Here is a 27,091-nt window from a genome sequence, read left to right on the forward strand (position 1 = left end):
AACTGCCTGAAAGGAGGTTGTAGTGAGGTGGGGGTCAGTCTCTTCTCCCAGGCAACAGGTGATAGGACAAAAGAAAACAGCCTCAAGTTGCACCAGGGGAGGTTGAGATTGGATATTAGGAAAAATTTCTTTGCTGAAAGGGTTATCAAGCACTGGAACAGGCTGCCCAGGGAAGTGGTTGAGTCACCATCCCTGGAGGTATTTAAAGGATGTGTAGATGTGGCACTTAGGGACATGGTTTAGTGGTGGACTTGGCAGTGTTAGGTTTATGGTTGGAGTCAATGATCTTGAGGGTCTTTCCCAACCCAAATGATTCTATGATTTTATATCTGGAGAGGAAGGAGAGGCCAAGAAGGAGCAGGGGAAAATCTGGTACAGCAATAACAAACTAGTAATAACTTACGAGATCATTAACTGGAGGGTTGGTTACCATTTCATGGAGCTGGTCTGAATTTTCTCCATAGATGAACCTGCAGGCTGAGCTTCTGTGCAGTCTGATTCAAGGAGTCTGTACCTCTTTCCTTTGGTAGATAGCTTTGAGGAAGTCCAGCCTTGTGACTGGTGCCCATGCTCCCCTGATTTCTTTTTGTTAGTCTGAAGGAAACTTCAGCTTTTTGTAGATATACTTGACACTTGTTTTATTTACGCATAATATGGATGCTTTGAAAAAACCCAACACGTTCTCATTTTCCTTGCAAGTCAAGGCAGGAGTGACGGGAATTCTTGACAGGAATGAGGTACAGCCTAAAGACAAAGGAAGGTTTGAATTGCGTCATTAATGTTCTCTCTTTTTAGTATGGTTGTGCAATTTGTACCGTTTTTGTTGTTGTTGTTGTTAGGGTACGGTATAGAATTTATCTAAATCAACTTTAGGATTTGCATTTCACTAGTAGTTAGGTTTTTTGGGGAGATAACTTTGACTAAAAACTAAATCTTGTCGTCTGTTGGTTCTTGCTTCGTGTTTCAAGTGCTGAACTTCCACTTAATGGCTATTAACAGCATAAGGATGTAGTTAGGGTTTACTTTAAAGGAAACACAACTTGCCTCCCCCTCCAAAACCAAGCACCACCAACTAACACAACTTCACAATTTATTAATTTTTGTGTACAGTTTTGAAATTTACCTTCCTACCTGGATATTTCTTGAGTTTTTTTAAACTTGTAAGAGGAGTGTGTTTGTACATAAATGCATGCCAGATACGGAAAATCAGAGCACCAAGCAGAGGCTGTTGTCTTTCTGTTAAAATGTCTCTTAGAACATTTCTTCCTAAGAGAAATGGAGAATAAGGTGGAAATGTAGTTATTAAACAGGGTAGCAAATGGAATATATTCCTTTCTTTTTAATTGCAATAAGGGTGCCAGGTTATACTGGCTCCCTTAACACCTGGATACTGGAGTAGTGTGATAGCTTGGAAAGACAGTGGAATTGGTAAGGAGTTCCAGCTACTTAACCAGTCACTGTTTCAGAAATAATTTCTCTAAATTTAAAGGTGATGATAATTGAATTTAGGATTTCTTCCATTTAGCTTTGTGAAATGAACAGCAATATGCAAATCCAAATGATTAGTCACAAAAATGAATGTTGTTATGCTAGCTTTTTAGCTACAAGTGAATTTTTAACTCTTTTTGAAAGATGAATGAGCTTTTAGTGAGAGGGACCTCATTCTTAAATGTCCTCGTTTACATCTTTCATCAAGAAGCAGAGCGTTTTGTGTTTTGTCATGTTTCCTGCTTCCCAGACCCAGAAGCAGGTGAGTTACGAAGTTTCTATATCTCACCTGTCTTGCCAAAAATAGAAAAGTTTCAGATAGCTCAGAGGTTTGCACAGTTAGATAGCAGTTACTGCCAGCTAAATTCAGAAGACAGAATTATTCTGGAGAGAGATAAGAGATTGCTGTGTATCCCCCTATGGAATGCTTTGCTTCCGTCGGAGTGTTTGTTTTCTTTTCAGTCTGGGCCATCAGAGAAATGCCAGTGTTGTAGTTTGGATAACAGCTAGAAATGAAGACAGCTCGCTGAGGGCAAACTTTTTCTGGGGAAAATAAATAAAAATATAAATACATAACTACTAAAACTTATTTCAGTAACAATTTTGATTTCCTACGTTGGCTCTAATTTTAGATCGATGGTGGAAACGTTGTGAGTGTAGCATCTTTCCCTCTCCCCTTTTCCTTCCAACCAGCCCTTCCTTCCAGTGTGCTCAGTCTTCACAGTCTACTGTATTTAGGTTGTGTGTTGAAAGTTATTGTATATGTGGGACAGTTCTGAGGGGAAAAAAGGCCACTGTTGGCAAGGAGCGTAGAGTTGAAGTGGACACATGGAGTGGTCTGTCAGTGTGATCAGAATATGCAAGGGTATAGGTGTATCTTGATCTAACTGTTGCCCTGACTTTTTTGTAGCTCAGATGTATGGATTTCCTCTGGGAGCTATGTTTGAAGAGATACAAAAGATCCAGAGATCTCAAAAGGTGTGAAAGCAGCAGAAAGATTTAAAGTTTATATGTATTCCTGGGCATGCCAAAAGTGATCCTGTCTTGTGGCCCTGATCACTTTAGTTCACAGAGGTAGATGCATCCAAGTGAATCTAAGGGCCAGTTTTTAACTTTTTGTAGGTCTTTTTGTAGTGATGACTGGGGCTTTCTGGGAGTGCTGAAAGGTTCGATGCAGCAAATTAAAATTTACACCTGAGGCATATGTTTGTTGCACTGAAACCATAAAGCTTCATTTTACTTTTTTCAGATGTTTGCTTGACACTTACAGGTATCCATTATAGAAAACAGCAGTTTCTGAAACAACTCCAGTGAATTTTGCAATGGTACGGGTTAATAAGCTTGGCTTTGAGGAGGACAAGCCTAGATGGCTCAGAAAACTTTGGTTTATATTTCCATTTTGGGCTATAAAAAAGGGAACCTAAAGCTTGTCTTCGAGTTTGTGTTTTGTGCTCTTCACCATGGCCCCTGGAGTTCTTTCAGAGTGAACAAATGAAATGGCAAACAGATTGCAAAGTAGTGAAGACTTGTTTACCTTTGTTTCAGCAGTCTTTTGTGTTTACCTTAGTAAAGGTGATGTCTGTGTGTACAAAGTACGTCATATGCTACTGCTTCTTTCTTACAGGGGCGAAGGCTTATCTACCTCTAAGATAAGTTTGAGTCTTCTGAATGTAGTATGTAAGCAATAATGAGATACAGCTCACTACTGACTGTCTTTTCAACAACTAGTTTTTCTGACAAACTGTCATGGGCTACTTTTCTTTTAAAATGGTTCCCTTCTCCCTTCCTCCTTCTTCCCCATTTGTTTGGGTAAAGTTGTGTGTAAGTAAATGTCCTCTCTCCCTTCTGTGATGAAGATAGATCCAGCAGCTATCTCTCAGGTTTTGGTCAGCAACCTCAGGGCATACTAGAGTCGTTTTGAATGATTACAGAAAAAAATTGTTTTATATATGATAAACATGTATCTTGCTGGTGTAGAGATACAGGTCAGAAGGGAGATCTGTAAAGTTTTTTTTTATTACTTGCTAGGAGAACCTTAGAGCCATAGTTTCTTTTTAATAGTGTATGCACCATGCCTGCATTATAATATATGTAGAGTCCAAAAATATGATAAGAACTAGTCTCCACTCAAATGATATTGGGGCTATTTTTTTTTTTTTTTTTTTTTAATAAGGGGCCATGTTTTATAACTTTTCCTTTTAAAGGGGAAAGATGTACAGAGATTTCAAGTTTGCCTTTTCTGGTGTAATTTGATTCAACCCAGAAATAATGGTAAAACTCTAAAAAGTAGGTTCAGATTCTCCTATTTTATTTTACAGTGTGGTAATTCCCAAAGTTACAATAAAGATCCTCCATCTTTGCCTTTCTTTTAGCAGCATCAGTGCTTTAGACCTTTCTATTTCTTCCAGGTACTGAAAAATACTGCTTAAAATAAAATATGTAGGAACCTAACGTATTTAAGGACTCTGTTTTTGTCAACTTGTTTGAAGCTTGTCAGTGAGCTCAAAAGTTAGTGGAAGTAGTTATCAGTCAGTATTTTTCTATTTTTTTTTCCGTAGGGAGGCAGGTTATATATAGGATTTTTAAAATAAATGCTAAAGATGTCTATATTTGATATGCACAAAAATGTATGGTTATCTTTTTGTATAACCTGGCAAAATCCAGAAGGAAGAGGACCCTTAGAAGTGTATGAAGAAATAAGATAATAGCTTAGGAATAATTGAGGACAACTCAAGACTGAAGAAGTGAAGGTTGTTAAAGGGAGTCTTCTTTTCCAAAATTACTTGTTTGAATTAAATTCAGTTCCATTTTGAAGTGGATATAAGGCACACTTTTTTAAGAACCAAGATGTTCTTATAAAATGACCTGTTCTCCTAGATCTGTGTCATCCTTAGCATTTCTTTTCTCTTTCTTGGCTGTTTTCTAGTATGAAAGTTGAATATTGTTTTGCTTTATCACTGTGTTAGGTTAATTTTCAGGAACAGAATGTGAATATCTATCGCAAGGTGCTTTTAACATAGGTTTATCAAATTGTGCTATTTTCTTTGGCTATGAAAGCATACTTATTTTATTGGGAAGATTTTGAAGTCCTCCTAGCACATCTAGCCCTGGTACATGAGGCTCATCATAGGCAAAGGGCAGCTGATTTACTTGTAGCTTCCTGTTGAAGTATTTGCAGCACATCAGCAAAAAAACTGTCAGGATGGTAGGAGAGGGGTAAACTGGATGCGTGAGTGGGGGGAATATGTGTCACCCGCTTATGTGAATAATACTTTCATAGTGTTATGGGCCTGTGTGGCGCAGGTTATTTTTGGTAGCCCGGGAGGGGGCTGCAGGGCTGGCTCCTGCTGGAAGCTGCTGGAATCTTCCCCGGCTGGGAGCCGGACCCACCTCTGGGAGAACAGATTCCAGAGGGGAAACCTGCCGGGAGTCGGGGGATCGGGATGGGAGAGGAACCCCTGTGCAGATCCCGAGGGCAGGGAGGAAGGAGGGGATGCCCCTGCAGCCCGTGGGGAGACCAGGCGGCAGGCTGTGTCCCCCCAGCCCACGGAGGGGAGCGGGGGAGCAGATGCCCGCCTGCAGCCTGAGGAGAGAGGAGCCCACGCCGGAGCAGCGGGATGCCCTCCAAGATGGCTGGGAGTCCATGGGAAAGCCCGCGCTGGAGCAGTCTGTGCCCAAAGGACTGTAGCCCGCAAAAGGACCCACGCTGGAGCATTTCATGAAGGACTGCAGCCCGCGGGAAGGACGCATGTTGGAGAAGTTCGTGGAGGACTGTCTCCTGTGGGAGAGACCCCACAGTGGAGCAGGAGACGAGCGAATCCTCCTCCCCCTGAGGAAGAAGGAGTGGCAGAGACAGCGTGTGGAGAACTGACCACAACCCCCGTTCCGGAGGGAGAGAGAACCGGGAGTGGAGTTGAGGCAGGAAGGAGGGAGGGGTGGGGGGAAGGTGTGCTAAGGGTTGGGTTTGCTTCCCAATATCCTTGTTTTGATTTGATTGGTAGTAAATTGAATTGATTCTGTTTCTTCCCCAAGTTGAGCCTGTCTTTTGCCCGTGACCGTAAGTGGTGAGTGATCCCTCCCTGTCCTTGTCTTGACCCACGAGCTTTTATTTAGATTTTCTCCTCATCCCACCGTGGCCGAGGGGGAGGGAGAGAATGAGCGAGCGGCTGCGTGGTGCTTTTGTTACCAGCTGGGCTGAAACCATGACACATAGCTATGCAAATTCACAGGTAGAAAGAAAAAAATCCACACAAATGGCAACAGTTAAAATCAGCTGCCAGAAGAAAATTCCATATGGAACCAGTAAAGCTTAGAAAGCGGTCAGAGGACAGGCAGGGTGCTTTGCTATATTAGTTAAATGCAGTTTTCAGGTTTTGGGGAATACCTAGTTCTTACAGAGACCATAGCTCCATTTATTGTGTTACCGGCAGCAGTGTCATCTAATGCAGTGTTTTGAGCATTTCTGGTTTAGTAACATGGGTATTTATTCCAGCGTGGAATTCATTTGGGAGCTTCCCCTGCCTCAACTCATAATTGCTCTAAATCTTTCTTAAATAGGGTTGAATGAGTTTCCTTTGTGTTTTTAATACTGTATTTCCTCCTCTTTATGATCTACACAAGAATAGTTTGTTTTTCTGGAGCTGAAGTGTAGGTAGAAATAGCAAAGCTCAAGGTAAAGTCTAATAACGTTGCCTTTGCTTTTTGTTAACCTTTTAGTTAACTAATTTATGACTGCATAAACTGTCAAGCTCAACACTTCATAATGGTCAAGCCATTAGTTCAGGATATTGTTCTGTGTACTGTGACAGCGCAAAAGCGTTTACTAACTTGAAAATGATCAGTGTTCAGAACAGCAGCCTAATTAACTCCAGTAGAGCACTAGGAGCGGCACTAGATAAGTAGTCATTATTAAAAGGCTATGAAAAGTTATTGAATATAAAGCTTTATTAAAAATAAAACATTGTTTGTGGCTGGAACTTGTAAATGAAGGAATCCAAGTTAACACTGTGTCACACGGCTTTGGGGCGGAGGAGGAAAGTAACTGAGGTAAGCTTAGAAGAGTAAGTGATGCAAAGAATTCCAGATGCTGGCAGGACAGAGGGGGAGGTATCCAGCAGAGTCATTTTTGTAGTTGCCTTGCAATAGTACTAGATTTCCATTGGCTTTCAAGCTTGTTGCTGGATGTCAGGAAAAAAGTCAATTTTAGTGTTACCTTCAATTGTTTTAGAGAAATCTTTTTATAAAAGCACTGAAATTATTATATACTGTAATATTCCTTTTGCTGAGTAATCAAATCTGGTAAAGTCTGTGCAGACTGTCTTCTGTTAACCAGACTAGTCAAAGTTTGGGGACTGTGTCGGTGATTAACAATGTAGCAACTAATTGGTGAAAGTTCTGCTGGAATAAACTTCTCATTTAAATAAAATACTGATATCTTTGAAGAAAGTTAAAAAAAATCTCTGCATCTGAAGGTGTTGATGATTAAGGACTTTGTCATGCTTGGAGTAATTGCTTTAATTAGCTATTAAACAGGTTTCAGGGTCAATGTGAGAACAGGTTTCTCTCTTTCATTTGATTTAGTAGGAGCAGTTAATGATTTTTTTTTTTCTTTAATTTTCTTTACTCTCTTCTTTAGAATTATTTATTTAGCACATGGAAGGCAACAGATATTTGCTATTATAAAATCAATTTCATGCCTGACTAAACTATCTCTTCCACCTCTGTCATTACTCTTGGTGCTTGGGGTGTTATCTTAGGCTTATTTGTGTTTATACAACTAGATGGCAGTGGGCCTTTCCAATAATTATTTGGGGATTTTGGACCCTGCAGCAACAAACAAAAAAGTGTTCAAAATAGCAGACTTTAAGTATGCTTGCACATGATTGTCGTATTTCTTCCTTATAGAAGTATCACTGCTTAATTTTGGATAACGTATAAAGCACATAGATACTGAATAATTTCAGCTATTGTCTTTCCCTTTAAATAGAGGAAAACCAGCTCAATAGAGAAAGGAAAAATGTTTATATAGAAACTCCTATTTAGTCATGTAAGTAAGAATTGTAAGTAAATGTCTGCAAAGCAAGATTTGACAACTAAAATGTTGACATTTATTGTTTACCACATTCCATATATTTCTAATCTCTATCTGCTATGGCCATATTTTTTCATTTTGAGCTGATGAATCTAGTAATAATTTAATAGATTATGGAACAGCTTTTGAATTCAAAAGGACTTCTCAAAGAATATGTAGAAAGTTAGTTGTCAGAGTGAAACTATGTTAACCTCATCAGTTTTTTGTTAGATCTGGCATCTATAAATCAATTAAAATATTATGATATACAAAGGAAAAAAAAAAAAGGAAATACTGCAGAGGCAAAGAACACATACCCAATTCCCACAGTGATGAGCTGTGTTTGTATGTGGTTTTGGTGTTGGATAAGCTGAATTAGTTTGTTTCAAGTAACTCCAACAGTATTCAGGTTAATACCCTAAATGACATGGGTTTTAGCTGCGCTCTTCAAATGTTAGGTCAACTTGCATAATATAATAGAAGACTAGGTTTTTCTTCCCATCAAAGTAATGTCCATGTTTTCAGATCTGGGAATTGTTTTCTTGATGGTCACACAAGAACCGTCTGTGTGCCTCAGAAATGAGCTACTTCTACTTGCTTGTGGTTTTTTTTTTTTTAATCATTTTTTGGGGGTGGAGGGAAAGACTAGCTGGTGCGAGTAGAGTTGTGCTGGACCTTGTATTCTAGCTGTGCTGAACTTGCAGGTTGTTTCTGATAAATCAGAAAGGAGGTACCAACTGGGTCATTGTATCTTTCATAGCTGCAAAAGAGGATGTTCTCCTGCTCATTATATTTTTCCCAGTTGGAGTGTCCTTGATACTCTTTTTTTTTTTCTTTCTTTCTTTCTTTTTCTTCTCCTGTGAAATACTCAGCATTGCTGGTATTTTCCTTCTCATTAAAAAAAGAACTTGTGCAACCTGAGCACCCATGGGTGCACCTGCAGCGTACAGGGATGTGGGAGGCAAACTGCCCTAGCAAATGGTTAAATGAGGGTATTATCTTCCAGCTCTCATATCTGCCAGACACTCGCCCTGTGCTGTGCAGTGGTGTCTAAACTAGATGTGCATCGGGCAAGGGGTATTCTGTGGCAGTGTGGAGGGAGCCAAGCCAGTACTCTTGAGATTTATGATCTGCCCTTCCATTAAAAATAAAAGGGAGGGGAAGGGGAACAGGGACAGGACGGGGTTACAGTCTACATATACGCCACAGTCATATTCCTGTATGCAGTTACAATCACAAGCTTTCATGCCTTTCAACGCTTTCACAGGAACTAAGATGCTGAGTCTATCCAAGTGCGTTGTTTTATTGTTTTTCACAGCTGCGTTCTTCTTGTGTGCTGTGCTGTGCACATCATCAAAGCTGTTAAAATGGTGCTGAGAAAAGTACTACTTCTTGAAAGCTATTGAAATCAAGTTATAGTAAGGAGATGGTAGTTTTGAACCTTACACTGAGCATTTCAGAATGTTAGAAATTTGAAAATTAGAAAAATGAAGATGGAATTGTCTGAATTGAGTTGGTTGTTGCAACTGAGAAAGCAACAGCTCTGAGATTTTTGTTTCATACCTATTGCTCTATCTTGATCAAAGTCATAAAGTTACTCAGCTATATATAAATATAGGTAAACGAGCATAAATTTTGATTTTCAGTTGGCTGCGAGGTTTCTAACTGTCTTTATGTATAAAGCATGTCTGACTTGTAGATGTTCATAATATTAAAAGGAGTCTTTTGGAGGACTAGTAATTTTAAAAAAAACCACCCTTACCTGGATTGTAAAGGAATGAGTCTGTATGAAAAGATACTTCTTCCACCACCATATGCATGCTGTGGAGGCTGGCCTTAGGAACAAGTTGCTGTTTCAGGAAATAATTCTGATTATTTCTTTTTAATATTAGTTTCATTAGGTTTTCCTCCCTGTTTGTGAGGGAAGACATCTGGTTTTTGCATTTTTCTTGAATAGCACTATTCATAAGAGAGTAGGTGTGGCCTCTCTCCCAGATAGTTGATCGATACAGCACTTGTTACTGAGCTAATGCCGGCACGCTTATTTGAGGAGATTTGGGTTGGCTGTGCTAATACAGCAGTAAATAGACCATGAGGTTGTTACATGACAATGCTCTTCATGGAATTGTGGTAGGACACCCTTCTCCAGTGCAGTCAGGCGCAACCACAGGAGAAGCTGTGCTGAATCAGGGGATGTTTTGGGGCTGCTGTTTCCCTTTGACTGACTTGTATGTGTATAAATAAACATATAAAGTTGGGAGGAAGCAGCAGTAGGAATAGATACAAATTGCCTAATCTTCTGCCAAATGTTTTCACTTTCTGAATTTGTTTTGGAGAAATACCTATAAGCATTAAATGGAAAGAGTCTGAAATTAGATAGAACAATTTGGTGTTGAGATTAGGAAAAAACTAAAGAATTTATGAAGCCCAAATAGATGGGCTTTCTAGTGACTGTTACTGGGCTTTCTACTCCCTGAATTGAGCCTGCTGCTTTGGTCATTGTGGGAAGCAGTCAGATAGAGTCAGGTAGAGCTGAGAGGTAGCAGGAACTAAGTGTTACAGAGTTGCCTTCTGTAAACTTTGGAGATGCTGGATGTGTGTAGAGGCCTCTGGTTTTTATTACTATTCAGTTCTTGGGCTTGGGATGTGCTGTTTGTATTTGGTTCTGGAGGTCAGTCTTTCTGCAAGAGGCTGTAGTCCACTGGTCGGTTTATATGTTGTGGCTGAAAAGGTTGAGAAGAGACTGTGTAGTCTGAGGCCTTAGAGGCAGAGAACCAACTATGAAGCCAAGTTTAATTTGATCACTTACTGTATTAACCTTGCACCACGGTGGTTATTTCAGTGAACGTTTGCCTTGTCTTGGTTTGAGTGCTTAATACAAAAGCTGGTTTTGATAGCTGGTTTTGACTTAATGTAACAGATGGTGACACTTCAAAGTTGTTCTGTACTATTATTTTTGCAGTAAATTGGGACTGGAGAGTACTTTTTTTTTAATTAAAAAAGCCTTTTATGTTTGTGCATATAATTGTGAGGACAAAGGATACCTACTCTTGTTCAGGAGCTCTTCTCTAGGAAGTGTTGATGTGTGTTCAGAGTCCTGCTGATGTGTGGCTTCCCCTTTCTGTCATTGCAGCTATACTTTTTAAGCAGTATGTGACAGAGGGAGAAATCCTGGTTTCTACTCTTATTAAAATTATTTTAATAGTGAGAAGTAATTAGGTTTCTGGGTTTTATTCAGTGATTAGTTAGTTTGACAGTGAAATGGCAATAGATATCCTAGCTTATTGATTCCCCCCCCCCCCCAAGACAATGAGTTGAATTATAAGATGTAATTTCACCGTAGCTGAATAATAGCAGCCAACGTCTGTATTTCCACACCAGCTGCTCAGGAGTAGGACTGAAATAGCAAGTCAGCTCCACTGTCAGCTCTTCATTATCTAGGACAAATCTGGAACACAGCAAAAGAGACTGGAAAAAATCCAGATAATTTGCTTATATAAGATGTCATAAAAAAGCTGCAAAGAGAAGTTTCTGCTATCAGCTTCACTGTTACTGAGTTGTGGTTGAGTACCACTCAAGGTTGTTTCTGCAGAACAAGAAAGCTGTCTCCGTTGTGCACTTTAATGTCCTGGCTTGCTGAATATGCAGCCCCTTTTTTTCTTGTCCCACTGCTGGACTCGTACATCAGGAAGAGATAGCTTGGTGCTAGAGACCAGTGGTATCCAAAGTGGGGTGCATGTACAATCCATTAGGGTGCAGGAAAAAATTGTTTTTGGTACCATTACTAAATAAAAGAAAATAACTGTTAGTCTGTTGACAAGAGTCCTCCTGCATGGACTCCTCCAGTCCTCTTGGGTGTTCCATCTCCTGGTGGAACTTGAGGCCTGAATGTGAAGATAAGTTGACTAGAACAATAATAGTTACCTGCTCATTTTGTTTATTGACACATTCAATTTAACAGAAGTATTCACTTCCCTTCCTATCATCCTTTTCTCTGAGATTTAACTAATTCATGTGTTGCCTGAAGTCAGGAGCAAAACATCTTTTGACTGTGTGTGCTAAGATGGTATTGTCAAAATCTTTATTTAAAGGAATTTCATTAAACAAAAAATATGCAGGTAAGTGTTAATTCTGTAAGTGTTTTATAGAATATTTAATACAATTTAATGATACATTTTAATGTATGTAAGGCTGCCTGTGCTGGGCCATTTACATGTTTTTCAGTGGGAAGCTTTTTATCATGTGTCAAGTATTAGTGAAATTTGGTGGTAGATTACATATTACCTGTAATAGGCACCACCCCCCAAATTTGGAATGCACTCAACTGTTTTAATGCTTGATTTGACCTGTTGTCAAGTATGCCTTGTATCCTTTTGTATTTGGTAAGAGTTCTTTGCGCGCGACCATCCTTTTGTGTTACTTCCTCTTTACTGAGGCTATTTATTCCTGCCTTTTTCTTATCACCAAAGGTTAAGACGCATATAACTTCTGTCATGCTGGTTTTCTTTTGTGTAGTTCAATACTTTGTCTCCAGTAGGAACTAAGTACCTGAGCGTGTTTCTGTAAAAGTTTCAAAAGACTGTTGCTTGTATGTATTATTAGATAAAAAGAGAGAACTGAGCACTTAAGTTACCTTTTAAGATAGTGTATTCCAAAGAGAATCAGGTCAGTAAAAACTGATGTCAGGCAAAGCCGTTTTTCCATTACTTTTTTTTTTTGTCTAAAAAGAGTCTCTGCATAGATGTTCTTTGTAAAATGATACCTCTTTTCCTTTCACTCTTTTTTTGTTCCTGACTTCTCACACAATTACTGTGCTGCCTTAGCTATTCTTAGGAACAAGTCAAAGCTGGTAGGTCTGTGGACAGAATTAGACTTTTTTTTTTTTTTTTTAAAAAAAAGAGGTGGTGATGTAAGCAACAGGTTATCTCCAAGCACAAGTCAGAATTAAATTGGTTTTAGTACCTCAATAAAATCTTCACATGCAAAAATGACTCCAAATTGAATACATTAATCAATGTTGCAAGAGTATTGGAAGTCTTGTGCATTGGGTTAAGTTGATCTGGCTGGTGATGGAGATTACTTAATCCAAAAGTGTATTGATTTGTTATCCATGATCCCACTTTTTAGACCATCAAAGTAAATTCCATATGTAGGTCTTTTACCATGTTGTATATCATACACTCTTGTTTAAAGCAGGTTATAACCAAATGGTTACAGAATACAAACAGTGTAAGTGTAGTGCATGTGGACTGAAGCTGAATACAGAAATCATTGTGAGAATTTGATTAAAATTATTAACTGTTGTATCTGACTAATTTTGTGACAAGTATCTGCATTAGTACTATGGGCTCAGCTGAGTAGCTGCTGTCTATACGAACAGGTTTTGTTGACAGGGATCCATACTGCACTAAAGCATCTACTTGAGTATTCTTCCCAGTTGAACATCATGATGATGTGGTCTGCTCTACATGATGAACAGTATGCCCTAAATCACAGGGAGTAATGAGTTAAAGGAAGTGATACAGGAATTTCCTTAAAGTAATTTTTGTATACTGAAAACTCATCTTTGAAGCTGAAGCTACAAAGATGAGGACACAGTGAACTGCATCCGACACTTGCTCTGCACTGTGCAAAGCTCAGTTGTGTATTTTCTTCAAGGGTTCCCTATTCTGATAAACAGACCATCTTTCCCTCATTACCTTGGGCTATTTTTTCAAGGGCCTGTTAAGAAGTCCTGTGTTAGCTCTGGGTTGGTGTGTGCAGGGCTGTTCTATTTTGTGCTTGACTGCTACCACTTGCATAAGCCTATACACATACATACTTACTATGTGTGTATACACATCAGTGTGCACCCACCCACTTGCCTCTGCTTGAACGGAGATGTCTCTTGGGCTGTGCTTGGGCCGTGAATGGCCAGTATACCTGGTGTCTGCCAGCTGGCTAGCGTCCTCGTGAGGCTCTTTTCCTGCTTAGTCCCTCAGAGGCTTTGAACAGGCCTAAACCATAGCAGATGTGCCCTTGTGTTATGCACTGGTTTATTGTGTGGCTTGTGGCTGACGGTGCTGCAAGTGTTGCAGGTTCTCTGGCAATGACTCTTGGGGGACCGGGGTCTCTTAAAGGACAATTGAAACTGCTTCGACAGTTTCTTAACGCCCCTTTCCATTGTACCAGCAGCGCTTTTTGCAGCTTAACATTAGTACCGATGCTGGTCCCAGCCTTGGAGAAATAATTCATACCTTGCTGTGATTCATACCTGTGGATGTGAGTAGTAACTGTGAAGATGAAGGGGATATCTTGACATTATAGGTGTCTTGTTAGAAAGTGCTGTAGCCTTATGGGCTGGTAGCATAAGCTTCAACGTTTTGATAAGTTCCATCATTCCTGGGAGCTGTCATGTGTCATGGTTGTTGCTTAGAAATTAGAGACAGCTGCCATTGCAGAGGAGAGGTTAAGTTTCTTCTCTTTCAAGTCAAATCCAAGGGTACGGTGATGCCTCTGCTAATAGTGGAATGGTGGATGCAGCTGGATCTCTGTCCAATGCCTGCTGTATCACTGGCAGCAGCTGAAAGAATGGTTGAGTGTGATGTACCCAGTTTTCTCTGACTTCAGTACTTCGCAAACTTTCTTGTTCTTTAGCCTGCCTTCAGAATATGGGAAGGCTCTAAATTTTTTCAAGCTCTGTTGTGACAGAGTTTCTTGGACTGATTTTTTAAGCAGAATAATATAGTCTCTAGGACTGGGTATACATGTTACTATCTAGCCAGAAGTGATTATGTGCCATCAAAACCTGTCCTAAGGTATTACGAGACCTTGTCTGAGTAGTGGTCCTGAGGGCTAAAAAAACCTGGCAGAAGATCTAACAGCTAAAAATCAGGAAGCTTGCCTAACGTACTCTGTATGCAAGATACTATGCAAATCAATAACATACTTGAAAGTGATCTTTTGGTTAGTTGTGGATATTTGTATGTCTGCATGTATAGTAAGTTGAGTACACAGCTTCTACCTGGCAATCCAATATTTGAGTGTGCACAGTCTGTGAACAGCTAAATGATTATGTAGATACGCTCATACATGTCACTGACTTGAGTATGATAAGGATGCATATAGAAGTCTATATTGCATAGCTATGAGAAGACTAAATACTACTTAAAGATAAAATACTCTTATCTGTCCTAGGAATTTGTTTGAATTCTAACCTCCCTAAACATATTAAAGGAAACACTAGGTGTTGGCATCGTTGCAGTATTAAAGGTGCTTACTTTCTATATCTTTTTCTGGAGATTTATCTCCGAAGGTATCCTGTAAAAATAACTGGAGTTTCTCAACTATTACCATGGAACTCAACAGTTATCCTCCAGATCTTGGGATGGTGAACAGTCTATATTCTCCAACAGCTTCACTGTATGGCTTAATTTTTCAGCATATTTTCAATACATGTGTCTTTGTAGGAATGAGAACTGTTCAAAGATTTTGTTCGTTATTCTACTCTTAAGTGCCACACAGAGAGTCCAAGTTGCTCTTCAAATTCTATTCCTCTTGTTGTTTTATATTGGAGAGGAACTATTAACTTAACCTCTTTAAAAAATGGAAATAAGGGAGAGTTCTGTTACAAATATTGTTCAGCTCTGTAGGCAGATTTTGAATTGTGTTCTTGAAAGAATTGTTCTGATTCAGAACTGGTTCCTGAAGAAAAGCTTTATTTAAAATAGCAAGTCAGTGTATATATCGCCCCAAAAGATAATTCTGAACTCTTTTCAATTTTTTTCTCATCTTGTAAAACATGTATTATGTCAACCTTTAATAGTTCAAACTTTGGTTAACCTATTATGACAGGTTGCAAATCAACCACTTTGTCTCCATTTTAGAAACATTGCCCCTCCTGCCCCAAGGGAAACCTTAAATATTCTGTTTCTGCGGAACAAATTTCCTTTTGATTTGGTGGAAAATAAAAATAATATAAATTACTGTTTTGTTTTGTTTTCCTTCAAGAAGCCTTAATAAGGATCACATTTTTATTGTTTTTGCACAAAAATATATGAAAGTGTTGCCTGTGCATCAGACAGCTTACCAACACACAGTGATAAATGAAATTCAGAGCTTGGGAAGGAGGGTATAGTAACATTAAGTGCAAACAAAATTATTTGTTCACATCATTGGGGATATATAATGCTATCATATCTTGCTTCCCCCTGCTCCCATCTCCCCTTTGTGCCTCCAGCTACCTTTACTCTGCCGGACTTTCATTTAACTGCCTTACTCTGTTAATGTAGAATATATGAAGATTTTAAAGTATTTCTTTCTGTGGTATTATGTCTATGCTGCATATGTTACAGGAAAAGGTGAAAACTTGGGATGCTGCATCATACATTATTACGTTGACTGTTCCCTACCTACCCTGGAAGTTAAGGCCAAGAAATATAATTAAAGCATTGCTTTGCATATAAAGAGCTGAGATTAGTTCTTTTGATGCCTTCTGAAGTTGATCACACAGCTTGGTTATGTAATAGAAGCTTATTATAAAGACTTATGTGTAACGTACAGATTTTCATGGAAATCTGGGATGATATAAATAATCACCAGTAGGTTTGTCTTCTGAATTATTCATATATGAAAACCAAGTTTTCTTTGTCTCTTTGTTGGGCACAAATCTTTTTTTTTATCTTATTCTGAATATGGTGAATATAATGTTGAAGGTTAGAACAAAATTAGACGCTCTTGTGTTGTTGAAGTGTCCAAAGATGGTCATTACCCCAATGCTTTTTTGCATGAAATGTGCCAGTGAAACATACAAATGGATGCACTGACTTAATGAAAGTTTTCTGTTGGCAATAGGATAGTGACTTCCATTGTCGCTGGACAAAGTCCCTGGAATACTCTCCAAGCCTGTGGTGGATTTTATTTTCTATAGCTTGGAGGAGTTTTAGTCCAAAAAATATGTCCGGTTGCTTTTTAAACATATGAAACTTCTCAGGTCTGTTGCAGGTACTTGAGCAAGGAAATTCATAGGACAACAAATAGTGAGGACTGCCCTCTGTGAACTTGTCATATATTAGCTTCATTTAATGTTCCTTGGTTATTAAATTGGAAGACGTACTGAACAGTTGTTGTGTCTCCATTTTCATGCTACTCATTATCTTATAAATTACTTTCATATCTCAGTTATCTCATCTTCTGGACTGAGTTGTCCAAGTGTCTTAATGGTTCCCCACATGAATCTGTTCCATGTGTTTGAAGGTCCTTGCTTTCCTTCTCAGTAACTTTCCCATTTACATCTTTTTTTGTGGTAAGAGGAATCAGAAGTGCCCAGAGCATTGGAGATGTGGTTGCTCCATGAATTTATACCAGGGCATGATGTTCTCTGCTCCTGCTGCTGAATAGTTAGATTGTCTATAGATAGCAGAGTATAGTGACTCTGAGCAGATTCCCATGAAATACTGCTGGACAATGTCTTTCCAGGGTGAGTACTGCCCATTTCTTTTTCCTTGGTTTTCTGTCTTTCATAAAGTTATCTATCCAGGCAAGGATGTTCCTCTTATGCTGTGGCAGCTTTGTGTTTTTGAGAACTTTCTGTGAAGGACACTGAAAGATACTTTTTTTGGTTAATAGTGCTTGATGGGATTTCTGATTTGCTTTTCTTGCATGCGGAACCTTTTTTTGAGGTTTGTCAATCATGATACCGCTTTACATGAAAGCATGAAAAGCTTTGTTAGGTCTTTCGCAATGTGTCCTGCTTGTCTGTGTAGTCATTAATACTGTTTTTCAGAGTAGTTCCTCCCACTTTGTCTGGTGTAGTTTACAAGGCTTACTGCTTTGTACTTACCCAGATCTTCTCAAAGGTTAGTATCCCATTAGTCATGTTAGTCTTTTGGTATGACGGAAGTTTTAGTTGAGAAGTGGCATTATTAGTCTTTTCCAGATTGTTCCTTAAATCTTTTCAGGCATGATTTCTTGTCTTTAATTTTTTGGCCTGTCAGACTTACAATTTTATAATTTCAGTAGGCCCATTTTAAAAAATATTTTTTGCTTCTGATAGCCTATGTTGTTATTTTGCTCAGCCATATGGTTTTCACTTGTATTTTCTCAAACACTTTGATAGATGGTGTGCATCACTTTACCCTTTAGTACAGTGCTGTTAAACAGTGTTGAGATTACTCACAAAGCTTTTCCTTTTTATAATATTTTGCAAAAGTTTCATGGTTTTTCATGCTGTTTCCATTTTTCAAATTAAGCATAGTGCTAGTGAACCCTTCAACTCCTGTTGCTCCTGCAGAAGTGCTGAATTGAAGTACATTGTGCCAGAGTAGCCCTTCAACAGTTTTATGAACTTGGTTGGTGTGCTGATCCAAGCCATAACAAGATTTGCTTCTCCTTATGCTTCTCCAAATTTGAACACTATGACAATTCTTTGTTCGGGCACTGTGACCCAACCAAGCACTCGCCCACTCTGTGAGGTCTTGACTTTTGCCATTGGTGGTGTTTCTTGGCCTCGCACCTTCTGATTCCTTCAGTGTGTTACTGCTGTTTGTCAGCATCCAGACCACTCTGTGAGCTGTAGTCTAGTTCTTGTCTACACACAGATTTCGACCTAGAATTTCTTAGGCTTCTGAAATCCTCTTCTATCCTATTTGTTGGAGTGGTTATGTTGCTCATTTGACTTGACTCTAAGGTGGGGTTGTTCCAGTCTTCATGAATGAATGGATTTGATGGCCTGTTGTTTGTAAGAGGAGTTTAGATGACAAGCTCGCTCGCAGGTACCTACTTTTGCATGTCTACAGTCGGGAGTAATCCTGCTCCTGTGATGTGTCACCTTTCTGCCTACCAGGCTTCCACCCTGCATCTGCTGTGGTATCACTCTGCAGTGGTCTACACAATACCTTTGTCCTCCTCTCAGCATCCTTCTGTTCCTGTCCATAAAGGAGTGTACACTTTGTCTAAGAAGTGTCCATATGGTGGTCTGCTGGTGGGGAGGACCCAGCCATGGGTCCCTCAGGCTTGCTCTTTTGCTTGTACAAGAGTCTTCTGTAGTATTCAGTTGGGCTGGAAGTGTTTGGTCATGTCCCTAAATTCTCCATTTGCTGTAGTTTGCTGGTTTTCTTTTTTTTTTTTCTTCTCCTTTTTTTCTCTTTTCCCTGGCAATTGTTTCAAAATTTGTGATCCAATACTCTTTTCCACCAAAATGGCAGTCAAAATAAATGTCGCTTTTAAGCCTCATCTCTACAGTTTTGTATTAATTTAATCTTTTAATAAGGAATATGTGTTTTAGAAAGCTATGCAGCTCCTCTTGTGGGTACATTCACATCAGTGTAAAAGGTTAGAGGAATGATCTTTAATACGAAAAGTATGTTTTACACTAGTGTAATTGCATTTGTGTAGCTTGTACCCCTAGAGATGATTTCTAAAATGATTCTGCTAATAGCACATAAGCAGTGAAGTGACAAGTCTTCGGTGAAGTTCTGAAGGTCACTGAAGAAAAAGGATCATTAACAGCATAACTGCTAAAGCTCAGTTGCCTTTGGATTTATGTCCTTTACCTTCCAAAGGATTCTTCTTCCTTTTCCCCCTGATTTTCTAATCTAGCATCCCTGTTTGAAATCATTTGGTGTGGCTTCTCTGAAGCCACACACACAACACACCACCACTACCCCACCCCAAAACTGTTTAGGTTGGATGGGACCTCTTGAGATCATAGAATCATAGAATGGTTTGGGTTGGAAGGGACCTTTAAAGATCAGTTAGTCCAACCCCTTTCCTCAGGCAGGGTTGTCTAGAGCTGGTTGTCCAGGAGCATGTCCAGTTATGTTTTGAATATATAAAATGTATATATACTCAAATATATATACACACTATATATATACACTCAACTATATATATACAGACATGCACACTGAGTGTGTTTATTTCATTAGTTAGGTGAGGAATAATAGGTTGGTCGAAACTTCTTTGCCTTCAGTAAGAGCATTATGCACGTGTCTCTTTTGTACTCAGCCTCTAATTTTTGTAGAATTTACAGGAACTTAATTATTTTAGAGTCTCCAAGCCCGTTATCAAATCCAGCTGAAACTGGCCAGCAAGTTTAGAAGTTAAATGTGACAAGTGAACAGATGTGGGACTGCCTAAGCCTCATTTCCTTGGAGGCTTAGACAGTCCAGGTTAAAAATGTCTCTATTTTTGGGTTCTCTTTGCATTACCAGACTAATGTAGCATGAAGCTGCTCGACTGTGCTAGGAAGTTAAGGTCTGGAGTCTGCTGTTTAATGTGTATTGTATGAGTGGTGTTATTCCTTTCCAGTGATGAAAGCAGTGTATGTAAAGTCTGTCCTGGAAATTGTTAAAATACACCTTTCTTAATTTTAGTGATAATAGTAACAGATAGTGTATTTTCTAAATCTTGTTGCTGATGGGGGAATTCTTTCCCACTTCAGAGGAGTCTTTAAATGAAATGTGTTGGGTTCCTTTGTCACTTTGTGAATCTTATTTTTCTGTTTCAGCCTTCTAAGAGTTCACTAGAGTGTTTCCTATCAGATTCAGTTTCCTGAGAGCACATCTGTTACGTCTCAGAGGGGGACAGAAGAGGTAGAAGTAACTTCCTAGCAAGTACATAAACTTCAGCTCAACAGAACAGCAACTCCACAAGGGTTTGTGTCTTAAACACTAAATGAAGTTGTTAGATATACCGAAAAGATTAATGTTGTGACTACTAATCATCTTGTCCTTGGCTTCTCTTAACTCAAATAAAAAAAAGCCCAAAACCTTCCTGTAATTAAGGCAGCTTCAAAGAAAACTTTGTAAATCCAGAGACTTCATGAAGTATCTGGGTATGTTTAGGCAAAAAGTGACACTCTATGTAGAATTTTACAATAAATAGCAGTTGTGGTAGAGTGTGTCATGAAAGGAAAACTTTTCCAGAGGATGAAAAATACTTTCGTACATACAGCAAATAATAGCATAGTATGCATGTGAAGTGTAAATTCTGAAAACTGATAGCTTAGAATCTGATACTTCTTTCTTCATGCATGGAAAATGTGATTTAAGCTGTGGATCCTGAGCACTGCTTGGGTGGGGAGGAATATTCTGTTTCCCGCACCTAAGCAGTGAAACAGGAGGAGCAGCTCTGCAGCAGATAATGTCACTGGACATGTGTTCAGGCTAAAACTTCTGGTAAGGAAACCCTGCATTGGCTGTTGTGGTGAGCTGTTAGATTGCTTTCTGTGAGTGAACTTCATGTGACTTTCATAGCGTTTATTAATTTTGAAATATTTCTCAAATAACATGGTTAGCTTTAAGAGATGACTGTTTATGGGGTAAAAAAAAATAACAGGTAGTAAAGGCAGTTAGATATGCATCTGCCAGAAGTGTACAGTACAAGGAAAACTGCATTTAAAAGTGCCTGATTTCAGAAGTAAAAGTGTATTTACTATTGGACTCAAAGCTAGGCTATGAAATCCTGTCTTGACATGGTATGGAGAGTTAGAAGTCTCTTATACTACTTGGTCAACTGCACCTTTTTATTTCCTCTCTCTCCCTTTTGTGTCTTTCTTTTCTTCCCCTTCCTTATACCCTGCTGCCCATGCCAGGTGAGTGCAAGTGAGATGAGGTATTAAATTGGTAGTTTAAAATGCATATAATGACAGGAATACAGCATGGATAGAATTAGGCGATAAACTTGTTTCTGCTTTGTAACAGTATTTTAAACTAGTGATAGCCACTTAAAAATGCTATTCCACAATTAATGGGAAAAATAAAAGAGAAGTGTGGTAATTGCATTTAGGTTTAGGTGTGCCTTGAGTTAAGTTTGAAAAGGTATTTCGGGTACCAGAGAGAGTCTGGCTATTGCTCAGTGGAGTAGATACGTCTGCGTTAAGCTTTCCCACCCAGAAGGTTCCAAGCAGCGAAGGCTTCTTGAAATCTACCTTTAGCATGTTTACTTTATTCTTCATTGTGTGGGTAGTTTGGACATATCCATCCTACAGGAAACACTGCTTTTACTAAATGAAAAATGAGAATTGAAGACAACAAATTCACAATTGGAATACATGAATTTTACTCACAAGGACATTTCATCCTGGATTTCTGACATGATGAGGTGGAGGTCAAAGGCTCGCTCTCTGTCAGCTGACTCATTAAATACATCTTCCTTTTCCTAAAATAATTTCTGAAGCTATTGGGCAATTGTCAGATTGGAAAGAAAAATAGGGTTCCCAGAGGTGCTAGATTTCCCCTTCTGGGACTGTTTAAAGTAGGAAATAAACCGGCACTTTTCCCTTTATTGATGGGGGAACTGAGCCTGTATCCTGTTCCATAGACAGTGGCAGCCAGCTGGCTGGTCATCATACAACATACATCATGCTTAGATCCCTTACAGGACGTGTGGTGTGTCGGAGTGTACTGCCCAGCGGGGTGTCATGGGCTGTGTAAGAGGAAAGCTGACCGAAGGGCTGGGCTGCGGACTTTCGTGGGGTAAGGAAGACACATTGGCTGAAGACCAAGTTCTCTTGTTTCACTGCTTGTGTTATGGCATAGTTAAGTGAGTTGGACTTAAACTAAAGAGTCTTTCCGGAATGGATTTTAGATATTGACAACCCTTTCCATTCTGCCTTAATTCACTTTAAACTGAGAGGATTTACAGCCTTGAAATCATCTTGGTGTATGACAATCTCACACCTGATTTAAATTATTTTACTTTCATGCTTACATTCTAAATGGATGGCTTCTAATGTGAATTGGGTAGAAAATGTGTTTTATGATAGAACACACTTTTTCCTATGATATACAACAGTGTAGTTATTTCAGGTAAGATTTTTTTAAGAGGACTGATGGTGTACTTAAAAGCACAGGGCACTGAACAGGTGTCTTGTAATTATTTTTACGTGTAAATGTATTATAAGGTTTCATTATTAATACAGACGTTATTAACTGTTCTGTGACCTAAACAATAAAGTCTGGTGGGGATGAGGCAAACCCTTTCTGTGGAGGATTATTCATAGGACAAAACACTGTCCTAAAAGTAAGTGATTAACTCTTTGTAATTGTACATCCTTTAATATGTTGCATTTTGACTGTTCAGCACCGAAGATGGATTCTGTTACTAACACTGTCCCCAATGCTTTTTTTTTTTCTTTTTGAACTAAAGCTATATCCCACATCATGTTTGTGTAGGTAGCAAAACCTACAAAAGCGATATCCCATGTCATGTTTTGCAGGTTTGTTTTTGGACTTTTTTTGTCCTGTCAGCTTGTGAAGGTTTTTCAGAGGTTCTGCAGGCTGCTTATTCCTGTTCGCATTTCTGAGACAATATTGTTCTGTTCCAGCTTTTGTTAATAATATAGGTTCACAGTTACACATATAGTAGGACAAAGAATTATATTTAATCGCATCAGGAAGCATTGATATGCTAATCAATAGATGGAAAATTAAGAAGGTAAAATAAACCTTGGGGTATTGAATAAGAATATCAACTCCCATCCTTTAAATTCCTTACTGGGTAATTTCCTTGCCCCTCTTTGCTTAGGGGACAGTGGTAGCAATGGATTTCACGACCATTGTCAACTATTATTAAAATCATAGAAGTTGTATCAGCTTACTGCAGTAGTGAATGTAGGTCTGCTTTATCTTTGTGAAGGATTGTTGTGCATTATGCTGAAAAAGAATTAGGTTTGAGATCCTAGGTTTCGGATGTTTTGGTTTGTTGTTTTTATAATAATGTAGAATTATCTGCTACCCCATTTTAAACTGCATGATAGGATCTGTGAAGATATTTTATTTATTCTTACAAACATGTTATTACTGTTACTCTTTGGTTTTTGTCAAACAGTTGGATTATCTATGGGGTTTGAAGTATTTTTGTACTATTTTTTATTTTCCTGTAGGGCATGTACGTAATGTTAAGATATATTCAGCGGGTATCTCGTAACTCACTTAACAAAGTTTGACTTGAACCTTAATAAAAATTTGTCTTCAGATTAAGTATCATATGTCATATATAATATGCTTTAATTTGCACTTAGCAATTACAGCTCTGCCTGAAAAGGGAAGGTTGATTTGATTAATCACACTTAAAGACTGTTACAGTGAGTAAAAAGGAAAATGGTTTGACTTGATTGCTGACATAATTGCTTCATTTGGATTGGCATCGCCTTCCACCAGTTGTTGCGAAAGGGGGGGACTGATTTCATGTAAAAGAATTGTGAAAATGATGACCCGATGCTGAAGTTGATAACATTTAAATACAGCTTTATATGAAGATTAGTGAAAAGAGAAGAAAAAAGCTCACTTTACAATACCACTACTGTAGTGCATGCTTTTTCTTAATCTTAATCCCTCAATAATTAATCTTGCAATAAGTTTATTGCTATTATTATCCCTGCACATAATGTAAGTTAAAAAAATGATGCTGGGAAGGAGAGGGAAGGGGAAAGTAATTTTTTGCTTTAATAATTTTAACATTTTAGAACAGCTTTTTTTTTTTGTTGGTCTGTAACAATTTCTTCCTTCGTAATGGTTTCTGTATAAAGTTAGATGGCATTTGTGGGGCAGAGTCCCAGTTTGAAGACTCTTGTCCATTTACAGCTGTCTTGCAACATCTGTCTCCTCGTCTTTGTTGTTTTCTTCCCTTGGTGCTTGAATAAGTTCTTTGATGCTCACAGTTGTTGTATACCTAGCCTCTTGCTCGGAAAGCGAGAGTGTGCTTTTCTGGTACTAACTAACTAAAAGTGCTAACTGTGGTGAAATATTGTCTTCTAACTTCATTTTGGCTTTAAAAGAAAGTAGCATTGCATTTCAGAATTAATAAAATAATTGCAATCCCAGTGTCTGTAAGCTTTTTAGATGTTTGTTTTAATTTTGGAGGTTTCTCTGGATCCTTGCTTACAAAAAAGGAGCCGCCTTATACTTACATGTCAGCTTGTTTTGCTGTTTAAACCCAAATTCTTACTTGTCATATGTATTTCCATGACTGAAGAGCACTGGTCTTGCGGGTGTGCACTGCAAGCAAGCAGCTTCGGAATGAACGCTTTGATCATGACCTATCAGTAAAAAACAATTTGGCAGAGTTCTGGCTTCCTAGGCACCCAAAATCCACTCTGCAAGTTCTTTTGAGTAATCTTTCTCACTGCTTAGGCTTCCTTCTTTGTAATTGTTGTGGTTTAACCCCAGCCGGCAACTAAGCACCACACAGCCATTCACTCACTCCTCCCCCACCCAGTGGGATGGGGCAGAGAATCAGGAAAAAAACCCCCGTGAAACTCATGGGTTGAGATAAGAACAGTTTAACAGAACAGAAAGGAAGAAACTAATAACGATAATAACAATAATAAACTGACAATAATAACAGTAATAAAAGGATTGGAATATACAAAACAAGTGATGCACAATGCCATTGCTCACCACGTGCCGACCGATGCCCAGTTAGTTCCCGAGCAGCGATCCCCTCTGGCCAACTCCCCCCAGTTTATATAGTGGGCACGATGTCCCATGGTATGGAATACCTCTCTGGCCGATTTGGGTCAGCTGCCCTGGCTGTGTCCCCTCCTGAATTGTTGTGCCCCTCCAGCCTTCTTGCGGACTGGGCATGAGAAACTGAAAAATCCTTGGCTTAGTCTAAACACTACTTAGCAACAACTGAAAACATGAGTGTGTTATCAACATTCTTCTCATACTGGACCCAAACCACAGCACTATACCAGCTGCTAGGAAGACAATTAACTCTATCCCAGCTGAAACCAGGACAGTAATAAAAACCTCAACTGTATTAATTCTGTTCTGATGTGCTTCTGGTCCCTTGTACTGTTCTCTACATCTAACAACTGCCTTCACTTTTTGAAGTGAGAGGTGGTAACTTATTAGTTTGAGCCTTAATATGAGTTTTCTCAACTGTATTGTATTTTTGTAAGTCTCCTGTATGTTGTGAACAACATCTGTTATCTTTCTTCCATTTTCCAACTCTTCTTATTCCAACAAAAATTTTCATGTGTAGGCAATATCAGTGCCAGAGTCATTCTCCTGTGATAACTTTTGGAACAGCTGCACAGTCAGCTGGTAGTTGCTGAGTAGGATATGAAAACAGCCCAGGAGCTGCTTTCAGGGCTGGCGTCTGTGTGGTCTGATGGTCTGGGTCTTCAGCTGAATTTCTGTTGCTTTGTGGGAGAAATTCCTGTTGCTGTTCTGCTTCAGACTCTGCTACTTTGTAGGGAAGGGATTGAATCCTGGGTGGGTGTTTCTTCTTTCTTGTTTCTCTCTGGAGATCACCCTGTGTTTCTAAATCTTCAAGTTCTGCTGCCCAGCGAAGGAAACTTCACAGCCCTGCTCACACTGTGTGGCCCCTGCTCTACCATGCACGGCCTCTGTTAGGCTGAGCTGTCACCTTTGGCTGACAAATAAGAAAGTTTGTGAACCCGCTAGGCATGCTCTTTCTTGGCTTGGGCTTTGGGTGGTGTCATGCCTGACTACGTATGTTGTGTGCGGGCCTCTGTGGGATAATGGTGGCAGGTGTTCACCAAAAACTGGAGCAGATGTAACCATGGTGGTCTCCCTCATCTATGTGTGCATTCCCAAAGTGGGCATTTGTGTCACCTGTACCCAAGCAAGACAGGCTTTGCCATAAGCAGTACTTACAGGGCTTATTCACATCTTGTATATTCTTATACTGCTGCAAAGCATAGGTTGGACAGTAACTGCAGTGCATATTGTGAATACTCTAAGCATGCTGTTGCTTTGTACTTTGTCCTTCAGTGTCTTTAAGATGCAGACTAATTAACTATAATGCTAGAAGCGTTTCAATATGGCTACATTGAAAGCCTAAGCTAGAAGTCAAGACGCTGCTCCTAATTTTACAGTCCTGCTCCAGCATTTATAGCCTTGACAAAGATATAGTGAACTTGAGAGTGGGGACAAGATTAAAAAAGAATCTCTGGCAATAGAAACTCTTTTTCACGAAGGGAGAAAGAGAAATAGGCCACAGGACACTTGTTTCAATTTTACCAATTTGACATCATGAGTACCTGTAGTCCAATAGATCTTTCTCAATGTACTTGACCTTGCAGAGGCATGAGGAAGTCTAATTGCTTCTAAGGAGGAAGTTTTGTCATCCAGTGGATGTATTGTCAACTACTTCAATGAAAAAATAACTGATTTATGTCCTGTCTCTGCAAAAGACTTAAATTATTCATTATTGGGTAGTTTAGGCATGCTGTATGTCTTTCAAGCCTTGTCAACCAGTATTTTTGGCTATGAGGTGAAGTGGTGGAGTATAACAGTATTGCGGTTCCTGATAAAAACTGGGAGCTTCATAATGCATGATAGCTGTCAGCAAAGACAGTGATATATGGTGTATGTTGTTAATGAATGTGACTTCTGAATATCTGTAACCGTTTACCTTACCTTACCAACAAATCTATGCATGAGCATCTCTTAGGATGGTGGGAGGAGATGTGTCTCCTGAGTGTTGGGAGAAAGCCCTTGAAGTCCGGTTTGATGAAGTAGTTAGTAATAACGGGTTGTTTGTTAAAAAAACAAAACCCCCCCCCCCCCCCCATCGAAA

General features: G+C 39.1%; 1 protein-coding gene across 1 annotated transcript in view; it reads left to right on the forward strand.

The window, feature by feature from the left end:
* HS6ST3 (heparan sulfate 6-O-sulfotransferase 3) overlaps window positions 1–27,091 on the forward strand; it is a 304,623-nt gene that overhangs the window by 55,904 nt on the left and 221,628 nt on the right. The window contains exon 3 of the mRNA XM_010578333.1: window positions 19,693–19,707. Coding sequence (XP_010576635.1) covers window positions 19,693–19,707 — 15 coding nt within the window. The remainder of the gene's footprint in view (window positions 1–19,692; window positions 19,708–27,091) is intronic.

This window comes from Haliaeetus leucocephalus, unplaced genomic scaffold (assembly GCF_000737465.1).
Source record: "Haliaeetus leucocephalus isolate CR32 unplaced genomic scaffold, Haliaeetus_leucocephalus-4.0 Scaffold626, whole genome shotgun sequence".
NCBI lineage: Eukaryota > Metazoa > Chordata > Aves > Accipitriformes > Accipitridae > Haliaeetus > Haliaeetus leucocephalus.